The following is a 13,377-nucleotide window of genomic DNA, read 5'->3' as shown; positions in this document are numbered from 1 at the left end:
CGAAACGTTTTCTCTTTGAATTCTTTCACCCGGGCCGGGAACAATACAAGTCGACACTATTATGACTAAAAGTTTGTTAAGAAGTGTTTCCTTCTAAAGCAGGGCAGTATTTGACCCTGGTAATGCTGGGCCCACACCACAAGATATTCGGGCCGATTTCTCCCCTTCCGGCAATCCTCAGTGAAGTCCTGATTATCTTGATGGTTCTACAGATTATCTGTGGTGTGAGGTGTGTTAAAGGGATACTCCACCCAAAAATGAAAATTCTGTCATCATTTACTCACCCTCAAGTTGTTGCAAACCTGCATGAGTTTCTTTCTTCTGCTGAACACAAAGGAAGATATTTTGAAGAACGATCGGAACTTTGGCACCATTGACTTCCATAGTATTTTTTTTTTTCTACTATGGAAGTCAATGGTGCCAAACAACTGTTTGGTTCCAATCGTTCTTCAAAATATCTTCCTTTGTGTTCAGCAGAAGAAAGAAACTCATACAGGTTTGCAACAATTTGAGGGTGAGTAAATGATGACAGAATTTTCAATTTTTGGGTGGAGTATCCCTTTAAGAGTGACCGAACCTGCTCGGAAGAACGTCGGAGCCGCCTTGATCAGTAACCGTAAATATTTAACATGCTGAATATTTACGATCAGAAATCCTGATGTGTGGGGGGAACCCTGACGACAAAGGCGTTCATACTCTTTTGATTGTCGGGTGGAACGAAACAATAACCAAACAGAAAGCGAGCTGACAGAAGACGGAAGCATAACAGCCGCAGTCATGGCACAGCACAGAGTGAAATGGATATGGACAAATAGCTGACATAGCTTATCATTTAATGAATCGACAGCCCATTGGCTAATCTTCAACATGTTTGCTGATAAACATTTGCTTTGGATTGATCTATTCTGTTTTATAGGAGAAGTCACAGACAATTGTGTGACAGGTTCGGTTTATGGCACTTCTCGTTCATTTCTATGGTATCTGCAAACAGTGATTGACTGTCGCACAACTATGAACGAAATTAAATGACGTCAATGCTGTGATGTGATTGGTTATCAAGGCACATGTGATCCAAGTTGGCCACCATTCTCCAATGGTGGAGCCACGGGCCCTCGTATCTCCCAATAATAAGACCATCTCTGGTTCACATCCTCGGACTGGGAATTATGGTTTTCAACACTAGCAACGCCTATGAATCTGCAGCGGTCATGGGGTACAACTAGTAGCTCTCGGAAATTTCCCATCTTACAAGCTGTATACGAGCTCTACGAGGAAGTGAACGCTTTTTACCAGTTGAAATCTTGTAATTACGGTAATTACAACATGGCATTCCCAGTGCATAATGGGTGTTAACATTCCCCTACCTCGTTCAATAGGGAAGACAATAGAATTTTTCTGTTTTCTCTAGTCAGGTAGCACCGATAAAAAAAAAAAATCACCTTTCAACTGTAAAGGCAACAAAGTTTGACAGACTGGTCATGAGATTTATCCAACAAATTATGTTTTATTAACAAAGTTCGGAAGGAACACGTTCAAATTGCCTATCCAATCAGTACAAGAGGAGGCATATATATGTACACAGCCGACTTATTTGTTAGTGTGAACTCATGAATAGCAAATCATTGCATTATCAGTTGTGCTAAATTAAATTTAAAAACAAACAGGATGCGTTTTAATTGGCATCCGGAGCCACTTTTCATGGACAAGGATTAGATAACTGGAGGGGGAGTCTGTGGTGGTGACCCACTAAACTTTTGACCCAGTGTAAGAACAGTGCGAGTTTAATTGGCCCCGTCCATGGACTCCATCAGAAAAGCTGTGAGACCGGGGTGACATCAGGGAACGTGCAGGATGCCTTGTCATTTGAGGGCATGAGATCTGGTGTGTATGGGAGATATAGCCATTGCACAGTTCACTGTTCACAATGGTATGTGCTGGGGGTCACAGAGAGGTGAGTTGCATGGTGTAGTGATGAAAATGGTTGGGGTTAGCGGATGGAGGCATATGGAAAGGTTTCTATGCCTTAATCAAGACACCACAGGGTTTTTTTTCCCCATCTGGATTGCATTTCAGTTATGAGCACTATTAGCTGATTGAATGACAGCTACATGAACCATGATGTCATGTCTAAATTGCTGCTAACATATAGTGGAATATAGAAACTTGACAGTGTAATGGTGAGTTTTTGTAGAATCCTCATGTTTAAACGTTGACGTATACACACAGTGCTGTAATCAAAATTGAATTGTAATTAAAGATGCAGTAAGTGATTTCTGAGAAACGCTGTTGAAAGTGAATCGGACCGAGCAGCACAACACACTTGTAGCCAATCAGCAGTGGGGGGCGTGTCCACTCATAATGGGGGAGGAGAGAGAGTGAGATTTGAAGAAAGACTGTAGAAAGAGAGATGGCTGAGAGACATTACAAAAGAGAAAAGCTCAGAGAGGAAATTCACTGGAAAAAGAAGGGATCGGGCAAGAGCTTTAGGACCCGCGTTAATATTAGAAAAACTTTCCAGTAGGGCTGTCAGTTAAACGCGTTATTAACGGCGTTAACGCAAACCCATTTTAACGGCGTCAATTTTTTTATAGCTCGATTAACGGTCTTTTTGGCCTAGCAAACTTTGTCGTTTTTTCTCATGCTTTTGCAACAGGATGCGGCATGCACGGCGCTGCGCTATGAAACCCATTCATTTCAATGGCTTGAGCCGCGCGAGGACGTTTTGTTGCTTCGTCGACCAAAGCGCAAGTGGATCTAGCTACACCGGAAACAAAACAACAGGCACGCCGCACACACTTGTTTAGGCTTGCGAGCTGGCCAAATAGTAGGTTAACGTTACGTTTTGAGTGGATGACGAGCACGAGACGCAGAAATGGATGCCAATAAGATTCTGAATGGAAAGTTTACTTTTAAAAAGTTGCCAAATGGTTCCATTGACAAGACCAAAGTGATCTGTGTGTTTTGTCGTTGTGAACTGAGCTATCATCATCGCAGCATGTCCAGTCTGAAATACCACTTGATGATGGCCAAGCGCACACACACACACACACCTGATGCGAATTCTCCGCCCCCTCGTCAATATCAGGACCTCGTCAGTATTTCTTTCACCCTTTTATTAATGGACAGTGTTACATTGAGAGATTATTTGCTCCAAGTGAGAATGTTAGTGTGAAATTGAACACAGCATATGCCAATGTTGTTTTCAATAAAAAACATTTGCACAAAGCAAGCCGATCCACTTTTCCATGTTGATAAGAGCATTAAAATGAGAAGAAATAATGAGACAAAAAGAAATCAAGAGACATTTAGAATAATATGTGTGATTAATTGCGATTAATCGCGAGTTAACTGTGACATTAATGCGATTTTATCGCGATTAAATATTTTAATTGTTTGACAGCACTACTTTCCAGCGCTGGAGAGACCTAAGCGGGAAGAGCTGAAAACGGACACAAGGTTGCGTTGTTTCTGCTCCATACGTGAGTAACATTGGTTTAGCTGTTTCACAGAACCGAGATATGCTGTTGTTGTAATGTTAGCCCCATAACAGCACAGTTTTGAGTGTCATTGTTTGTCTGGAGCTGCTGGCAACTAACAACTAGCTCTTGCTTGTATACTCTTGTCTACTGTATGTTCATATCTTTTTATTCCTTGTCATTCGTTCGTCATCTTTGCTTTATTTTTCGAGAAGCATTATTTTTCTTCGCTTCAGCTATGATAAAGAGACATCAAATCTTGCATTGTGTGTTTGTGCATTTTGGGGGCGGAGCAATGAAGGGAGGGGTGTATGTGTGTGTTTGTTTGGGTTAATATCAGTGTTTCTCAGAAATCGCTTACTGCACCTTTAATTTCACTCAAATTCAGATTATTGGATTTTAGAACTGGTGCATTGTGGATGGATAAAAAGGTTTGGTCTATATATGAAATTATACACAGTATGAGACATATCTCTTTTATTTGGCAAACATATTAATTCTATTAGTTTTTTAAAATTGCTTACACACAATTTCTCAAACTATGGCTCCTTTTCTCTGAACTCTACACAAAACCACAAACGCACACAACATGCAAAACATTACACATCTCTTGCAAAAGCAAACCCTTCATTCAAAACTATTATAACTCTTCTAAAAAAAATATTTTTTTGTATAATTGTACAAGCAAACCATCAAATGATTAGCCATACACGTCAAATTACACACGAATGTGAAAAACATTGTCTTTTGCTTGTTCAGTGTGCAGTGAAGTGTACAGGAGTTTGTCACACATACATGTATGTGCACAAATACACTATATATACAGTATGTGCACAATTGATGAACTTTACAGTTATTGAACTGAATCAACACTGAAGTGACTTATACTTAGCTGTATAATGACACTATTAGCCTGTTAGTTTGAATTTGTTACTGTGAAGCCGCTTGGAAACAATATAAAGCACTATAGAAATAAAGACGACTTATGAATATTCAGTATATATTTAGAAAATAAGCATAAATGCAAGGGTGAAAATGTGTTTGTTTCTCAAAACATTAAGTTTTGATTTCTAAGTGATCAAATTAGCTATATTTACACTTTAAACAGAAATGCATGGGGTAAAAATAATGTATTTGTTTCTCAAAACATTGAGTTTTAATTTCTAAGTGATCAAATTATGTATAAGTGTTTTCACACATGATCATTTGGTGTAGGTATAATCGGAAAATGAGTGTGCAATTTGAATGGCAGTGTTTACCAAATGAAACACAAGAGCTGTTAGTTTAAAACGATGTGTCTAATGTAGGGAACTGTGTTGAGCATTTTGCAAAAAGTTTGATTTACAATTGCAAACTGAGTGAAAAGCATATAATGTGCTTGCAGTTTTGCAGACGTGTGTGTGTGTGTGTGTGTGTGTGTGTGTGTGTGTGTGTGTGTGTGATTTACCCCTTAATATAGGTATAGGAAGCAATACTTTGTAGGCCCCAAACATGCAGAATGGACTACATCCAGCTTTGCGACCCAGCGTCCACCTGGCAGGCCTGTCCTTGCGAAGACCGGGACCTCTGAATGCCCCCAGTTCACATTTCTTGCTTGGTTTTGCCAACAGCAAGGGCCACGCTTTGCTGACATTTTGACAACTCTGCGCTCTCGACCCCTTGCTCCTTCCCCCCCTCCTCCAGCGGGCTGGCACAGAGGGAACGAAGCCCCCCTCTCCGGTGGGGTGAAGGTCCCTGGGACCAAGTTGTTAATTCAATCAGGAGGGTGGTATGCTCAATTAGGCACTCATAAGGGCCCAGGAAGGGTCTGGGGCCCCAGCAGCCCTACCCCTGAGAGCCATTAATTGTGGATGACAGTGTGTAAACACTCGGGTGAATAGGCGGTGCAGGTGTTGGACACACCACTCGTTGGACACTGTCTCAATGGTTCTTTTCACACCCCGCTTTCCTCTGAACAATCTCTATTTCTGTCTCAATCCCTCTTACGTCTATTACTCAGTACTTAATTGTGTAGTCACACTGTAACAAGGACACCTTTAAAGAGCCACCGAATCACGAATACGAATAAACGCATGCAAAAATTTCGGACTCGCGAACAGTATTTATATCGTTTTTACCTCTTGTAACGCACAGACCGAACCGGCGGCGCCGTCAGATCACTTGGACGTGGCTGTGATTACAAGAGGTAAAAACGATATAAATACTGTTCGTTTTCTCACACAAACCGCTCGTTTCGTGTCTTAGGCCATCAATGTGTACTTACATTTACGAGTCATTAAATCATGTTTAATTTGGACTTCTCTGTGCATGCTCTTTGAGGTGGTGACCATAGACCTGCATTATATGACTGACAGACAAGAACGGTTTGACCTAAAAATATCAAAATTGAAACTACTGCGGAAACAAAGACACCTACATCTTGGATGCCCTTGAGGTAAGCTAAGGTGGATGAAGAATAAATCGAAATGTGCGTGTGTGTGTGTGTGTCCTGGTAAACCCTATGTTATGGGGACAAAAGATGGCACAAAAATGGCAATATCCGAAATCCTTGTCCTTGGGGTGTTTGTTGGGGGGTCCCCATGAGGAAAACAGCTTATAAATCATACAAAATTATGTTTTTTGAAAATGTAAAAATGCATAAAGTTTTCTGTGAGGGGAAGGTTTAGAGGATAGAATATACAGTTTGTACAGTATAAAAATCATTATGTCTAAATATAGTCCCCATGAAAAAAATGGAAACCCAACATGTGTGTGGGTGTGTGTGTGTGTTGAGAGGTATCCTTTAAAGAACACCCTAAATAAGGTGTAAAAAGTCAGTGACTGGACTGAACTCTTTGGCCAGGCCTGGAATCATGTGACTCCTCCAGATACGGGAGCTTGTGAAAATCGCAGCCAGTACATGTAAAAGACATGGAATTCCACAAATGAAAGCCAGATGAGGGACTTTAAAGTGAAAGGGCTCCACATCTGACCTAACATTCTCGTGTTTGAAGTCCTCTCTCTGTCCATCTCTTTTCTTCATTCTTCCACGATCAGGTCAAAAAGGCACTTGTGAGAAATATGGACGAAGATGTATTAAGAAATTCCTTCGATCTGAAATGTCTTGTTATACGAGTCCCTAAACTCACAATGCTTTATCTTAAAGTATTAAGTGATGAGGAATAACACACACACACACACACACACACACACACACACACACACACACACACACACACACACACACACACACACACACACACAATGTGCTGGGTTGATTACTTACTAATTGTAGTCAATTACAGATTTCAAATTACATGACAAATTTTTGTTAGTAATGTAATCCAATTACATTTCACATTTTAGGTAATCTGACTACTTTTTAGATGAGTAAATTAATAATTTCTTACCTTTAAAATCTCAGGGGGTACTTAAATATATTAAAGTATATAAAATAAATATATTTTTTATGTTTTTATAGGTTCGGCTGACAAAAAAAAAATGTTTGTGAATCCCTGCATCACATGTAAATACAAAATGGCGTGAATCTGTGCATTTTGAAAGAAAAAAAAAACACCTTCCAAAAAGCATAATAATTAAATGACTCACCGAGAGCAGTGCTGTAGATTACTTACAAATTGTAGTCCGTTCCTAATTCCAAATTACAAGACAAAAATTGTAGTTAGTAACGTAATCCATTACAGCACATACACTCACCTAAAGGATTATTAGGAACACCATACTAATGTGTTTGACCCCCTTTCGCCTTCAGAACTGCCTTAATTCTACGTGGCATTGATTCAACAAGGTGCTGAAAGCATTCTTTAGACATGTTGGCCCATATTGATAGGATAGCATCTTGCAGTTGATGGAGATTTGTGGGATGCACATCCAGGGCACGAAGCTCCCGTTCCACCACATCCCAAAGATGCTCTATTGGGTTGAGATCTGGTGACTGTGGGGGCCATTTTAGTACAGTGAACTCCAATGAGTGTTCATGTTTAAGAAACCAATTTGAAATGATTCGAGCTTTGTGACATGGTGCATTATCCTGCTGGAAATAGCCATCAGAGGATGGGTACATGGTGGGCATAAAGGGATGGACATGGTCAGAAACAATGCTCAGGTAGGCCGTGGCATTTAAACGATGCCCAATTGGCACTAAGGGGCCTAAAGTGTGCCAAGAAAACATCCCCCACACCATTACACCACCACCACCAGCCTGCACAGCGGTAACAAGGCATGATGGATCCATGTTCTCATTCTGTTTATGCCAAATTCGGACTCTACCATCTGAATGTCTCAACAGAAATCGAGACTCATCAGACCAGGCAACATTTTTCCAGTCTTCAACTGTCCAATTTTGGTGAGCTCTTGCAAATTGTAGCCTCTTTTTCCTATTTGTAGTGGAGATGAGTGGTACCCGGTGGGGTCTTCTGCTGTTGTAGCCCATCCGCCTCAAGGTTGTGCGTGTTGTGGCTTCACAAATGCTTTGCTGCATACCTCGGTTGTGACGAGTGGTTATTTCAGTCAAAGTTGCTCTTCTATCAGCTTGAATCAGTCGGCCAATTCTCCTCTGACCTCTAGCATCAACAAGGCATTTTAGCCCACAGGACTGCCGCATACCGGATGTTTTTCCCTTTTCACACCATTCTTTGTAAACCCTAGAAATGGTTGTGCGTGAAAATCCCAGTAACTGAGCAGATTGTGAAATACTCAGACCGGCCCGTCTGGCACCAACAACCATGCCACGCTCAAAATTGCTTAAATCACCTTTCTTTCCCATTCTGACATTCAGTTTGGAGTTCAGGAGATTGTCTTGACCAGGACCACACCCCTAAATGCATTGAAGCAACTGCCATGTGATTGGTTGATTAGATAATTGCATTAATGATAAATTGAACAGGTGTTCCTAATAATCCTTTAGGTGAGTGGTATGTAATAAAATCAGACTACTTTTTGATTACTTTTGACCATCACATTGAATTTAATAGGATAATATTGTACCATATTGATATAAAAATACAAAGAGAAATAAAATATGTCTTTCTTTGTTATCAACAACATGAAGTGCATTAAACATTACATTAGGTCAGGGTTTCTCAGACTGCGGTTCATGATGGAACTGCAGAGGCTTTATGAGTATAATAAAAATCGAATTAAATCATTTAAAAATAATAAAAATCATAATAAAAATGTGTTTGAAAGACAAAAACCTTACAAAGACACATCAATACATTATTCAATTACTGAGTAATAATTCAAATAATTAATGAATGTGTTCGTCAGGAGTTGATTATGCAATGTTGCAAAACACACAACAAAATGATTTCTGTAAATCCAGTGGTCAAATGCTGTGGCCTCTCAATGTTCTGTGTGATTTATAGCCACCTGACGAGCGGCTAATCTGTATGTGAAACTCCAAAACTGCAAGACTTTCTGAATGTATACATATGAATCATTTTTTGTGAATATGTAATCAATAAAAAATGTACTGATTACGAGAATTTTAAAATGTAATATAATCTAATTACAAGTACTTAATTTGGTAACACTTTATTTTACAGTGTCCTTGTTACATATGTTACATGTACTTACCATAGTAATAACAGTAAGTTATGTGTAACGGAGGCCAGCTAGTAGTTGCTGTGCGAGTAAACTTGGAGGGGTTACATATGCATAATTACATGCAACTAACCTTCAACCAAATCCTAATCCTACCCTAACCCTATAGTAAGTACATGTAGTTGCTTAATATTACTCAGTCCTTAAATATATAATTACACTGTAATGACCCCTTAAAATAAAGTGTACCAGTAACCCTTATTTTTTATACTCCAGATTACATGTATATTACCAGCTCTGAGAACACAGATACACACCTGTAGGAACGTACAGCCTGTAATGAGATCTCACTTATTTCTCCATTGAGATTACACTGAGACTAAATGAAGACTTCTGCTTCTTTTTCTCCTGAGTAAAAGAACACAGTGTGCAGTTTCAGGACAGATGTTGCAATCATAAATCTTCAGTATGAACTTCAACCCATCCAATAATAAATGACCTTAGTCATATATGCACATTAATTGGATAAACTAGTTTAAGGTGACTTAGTTGCAGTGTAATTACCTTTAAAAAATACTTTTTAAAATAAAAGAAAGGGCTTTTTGGTAACACTTTGATTTACAGTGTCCTCGTTAACTTACACGTTATAGTAATAACAGTAAAACATGCATAATACATGCAAATAACCCTAAACCAAACCCTAATCCTGCCGTATAAGTACATAGTTAATTAATATTACTCCATACTTAATTGTACAATTACACTGTAACATGAAAACCTTAAAATAAAGTGTAAACTTTTTTGTGATAATCAGCATTGTGCAATTGTGCCACAAATACTGTCAACTGAGCTTTACTTGAACAGAACATGGAATATTCCCTTAATATACACTTACAGAATGTCAACAGTTTAGTCACTTGTCTATTTTATTTCTCGAAATGCATTTTATAAGAAACAACAGAGAATTTCTCCTTGCCACTAATTTTAAAACCATGCATTTCTGAAAAGGAAAAAAAAAGGGCACACAGTAAAACATTTCATGGATTAATTAGACATCTGGCGAGGATCCGTACATCTTGAAGGAGACAATTGCTGTCAAAGACATTAGCTGAAGGAATGAAACTTTAACTTCTCTGAAAGCTGGTAAAACCACAATAAAGCTCGGTCCAGATGTCTAATTATAAAAGCTGTAAATGGGTTTAACAGCAGTTAGAAGCACACAATTTAAAGTACAAAGGTATTAAGGACACTTAACATGAAGCGGGCCTGTCATGCTTATCTAAGACATCATAATAACATAAGAGACCTCTCCTCTGTACTGATGTGTTGATGAAAGCCACCAAATGTGCATGGCCTGGTAATAATTGCGTTGGAGTCGGCAGGGTGCCCGCTGGTTTGGGCTGGCTGCTCTTGTCTACAGACACCTGCTAATTTTCTGTCGGCTTTGCTTGCTATAAACAGACAGTGAACCGCCATTGAGGATCTGTGGAAAGGGTCGGTGTGATAATTGGGCAGCACAGACCTTTTCAGCTTGTTCGCCCTTTCCTTTCTCTCTGCCCCTTGTCAAACATTTGTTTCAAGTCCAGCCAAGTGACAACAGCCGTCTGTGTTGGTCAACGTTTCTCCAACAACAACTTTTCTTTTTTTTTCACACGCCAGAAAGCGTCTTTGTTTTGTATGAGGACATGGTTAAAGGAAAGTGGATACAGGACATAAAGTGATCTCGTTAACATTCCATTAGACACTCCTGTCCCCCCTCGCCTCCCCCAGAGGAGCTTCACACAGTCCCGGACACACAGGCCAGCTGACACGGCGTGGAGCACGGCATAACCGAGATCCCAGTGGAAAGCTAACGGCAGATCGAGGTTCATCCCTCATCCATGATAGGAGAACCACATGGAGGCAGACCTGAGCAGACCTGAGCCCTGCTTATGAGCTGCGCCTCTCTTTCTCTCCTTTTCTCCTTAAAATGCAATCGAATAGGATAGAATTGAACTTTTGAGAAGCTGGGAGAATGGTTCAAATTTAATTATGTATTTTTATTATTATTCAACTATTATTCAATAGTTTTAAATAAGTATATATATTATTATCATATTATCTAGATCTGGATGGATGGATGGACGGACGGACGGACGGACGGACAGACTATCTATCTATCTATCTATCTATCTATCTATCTATCTATCTATCTATCTATCTATCTATCTATCTATCTATCTATCTATCTATCTATCTACCGGTATCTATCTATCTATCTATCTATCTATCTATCTATCTAGATAATGTTTTATTTAATAATGTTACTCTTCCTCTCTTTCTCACACAGTTTGACACACATCTTTAAGAATTCATAAATAAAAAAGGTCAAATGACACAATCATGCTAGCTAATAATCATGTCTTGAAAATTCGTCACAATATTTGTAATCGCTTGATTAGAATTTTTTTCTCACACTCTAAAAAATGCTGGGTTGTTTTGGGTCAAATATGGACAAACCCAAAAGTTGGGTTAAAAATGTAATTTAAAATTTTAACCCAACTTCAACTTTCACTTTCAACTGTAAATTTTTTAATTACATTTTTAACCCACCATTTGGGTTTGTCCATATTTGACCCAAATTTGGGTTGAAACAACCCAGAATTTTTTAGAGTGCATAATACAATAATACAAAACAGAATATCCATAGAATATCAATATTTTAAACATAAAATTGGCGTTTATATTTTAATTGGGAATATTTAAACAACAGAAGAGGTGCATTGCCTTCACTAAATGAAGTCACATTTATTGAAATATGTAGGCTAACCGTAATAATAATAAGAAGATTAAACATTTGTGACAACCTGCGTCAATCTCCCTTGTAAAAAATAATTATATAAATGATTAAATATTACAAATATAAGTTATTAAATAATACGCTTTATCTTTACGCTAATTAAACGACCATAAAACATAAATAAATTGCGTATAGGACAGTTGTGTAAAAGAAAGGCATAGAGTGCGTCATTACTCTTGCTGTAACCAAGTGGACTGATGATTAATCCGCGGACTTTTGCACCCCCCACCCCGTCGAACTGCGCTGTCATTGGACGATCCCGCTGTCAATCACGCCAAGCAATCCCACCTCCTGAGGTTTTAAACGCGTCCCAAAGTGTAAGACAAACTATTCAACCTGTAGCTCTGGAAAGGACAGTACATCCCACGCAGTGGAAAGAGTGTATCACTACGACTATCGTCATCTTGTCTGCGTTCTCTCTGGCACTATGAAAACGCACACATGTGAAGGAGGAACCCGCTGAGGACGAATTTATCTGGGAACAAACTTTTGGAATTTCCTGCAACTTTGGGACCTTTGCCAATTCTTAAGTTAATCTTGTCCGTAGGCTGTCAGTTGTCTTAATACTTCAACGTCAGACAGAATGTATTTCCACAATCGGGTCCTTTTTGTGTTTTTGTATTCCCACGCGCTACTGATGATGATGTGCCTGCCACCAGCCTCAGCGCAGAAGTCCAGTGGTCCCCGGGTAAGTCCGTGCGTAACGCCGCACATTTACGCATTTGTCATTCTGATAACTTACGTGCGTCATTCAAAGTTGTCAATGTGACGCATAAAGCGCTTATACTGTAGCGATGTCAATGCATTATGCTAAAATAATTATGCAATTCAATATTCTGATTCAGCGTGCCCCAAATATCTCAGAATATGGGTTTGACCATTCTTCTTACTTGTTAGTGACATACATAACTAATGTTATGAAATTTCACAGCATCTTTTTGCTGCCTTAAACAGTGACACTGAGTTAAAGAATGTTGCATTGCATCCTGAATACCAGGGCAACTTATTATTAGTATGACACATATTAGTTATTGGAAGGATTAAACATTCTAGAATGCGTAATAACATCAGAGCATCTTTTGGTGATTCAGCTGAATAGTTGGGTTTTGCTTGCTGAGGCACATTGTCAGTGAGACTTGAGTACACCCATTGACCTTTTGTCATAAAGGTCTTTTGCTTCCTGTGCACCCCTCTGTGCCCATAGAAAAGAGGACCGTTGCCTTTCCAATGCAGCATTTCATACGATTTCAACAAAGACAACAGTGTGGAGTATTTCTTTCTGTGGCTGAATCAATTTGCTGACAAAATATTGAATAGTTGAGCTATATGATGTCTCGCAAAAAAATGCTAATTCATCTGTCAGGATTTCTATAAGTCAGTAAGTTTGTGTCAAGGTGATGATCTATTGACCTTAACATCCTTTTTGTTTTAATAGTAGTAAAGTAAAGAAAAATTAAAGGATCTTACATGCGTGATTAATAACACTATCCGGTCAAGAAATCTGCCCCAGAAATCGAA

At 39.1% G+C, this 13,377-nt stretch overlaps 1 protein-coding gene across 1 annotated transcript in view; it reads left to right on the top strand.

Annotated features, from left to right (window-relative positions):
- Positions 1 to 12,172: 12,172 nt before the first annotated feature.
- The window catches only part of smoc1 (SPARC related modular calcium binding 1), a 73,939-nt gene continuing 72,734 nt past the window's right edge, over positions 12,173 to 13,377 (top strand). The window contains exon 1 of the mRNA XM_056255073.1: positions 12,173 to 12,547. Coding sequence (XP_056111048.1) covers positions 12,443 to 12,547 — 105 coding nt within the window. The 5' untranslated portion in view covers positions 12,173 to 12,442. The remainder of the gene's footprint in view (positions 12,548 to 13,377) is intronic.

The sequence above is a fragment of the Rhinichthys klamathensis genome, unplaced genomic scaffold (genome assembly GCF_029890125.1).
Source record: "Rhinichthys klamathensis goyatoka isolate OS25496 unplaced genomic scaffold, OSU_Roscu_1.1 h1tg000117l_1, whole genome shotgun sequence".
Taxonomy (NCBI): Eukaryota; Metazoa; Chordata; class Actinopteri; order Cypriniformes; family Leuciscidae; genus Rhinichthys; species Rhinichthys klamathensis.
The sequence above is the reverse complement of the archived record's forward strand: the minus strand, read 5'-3'. Positions and strand labels throughout refer to the sequence as shown.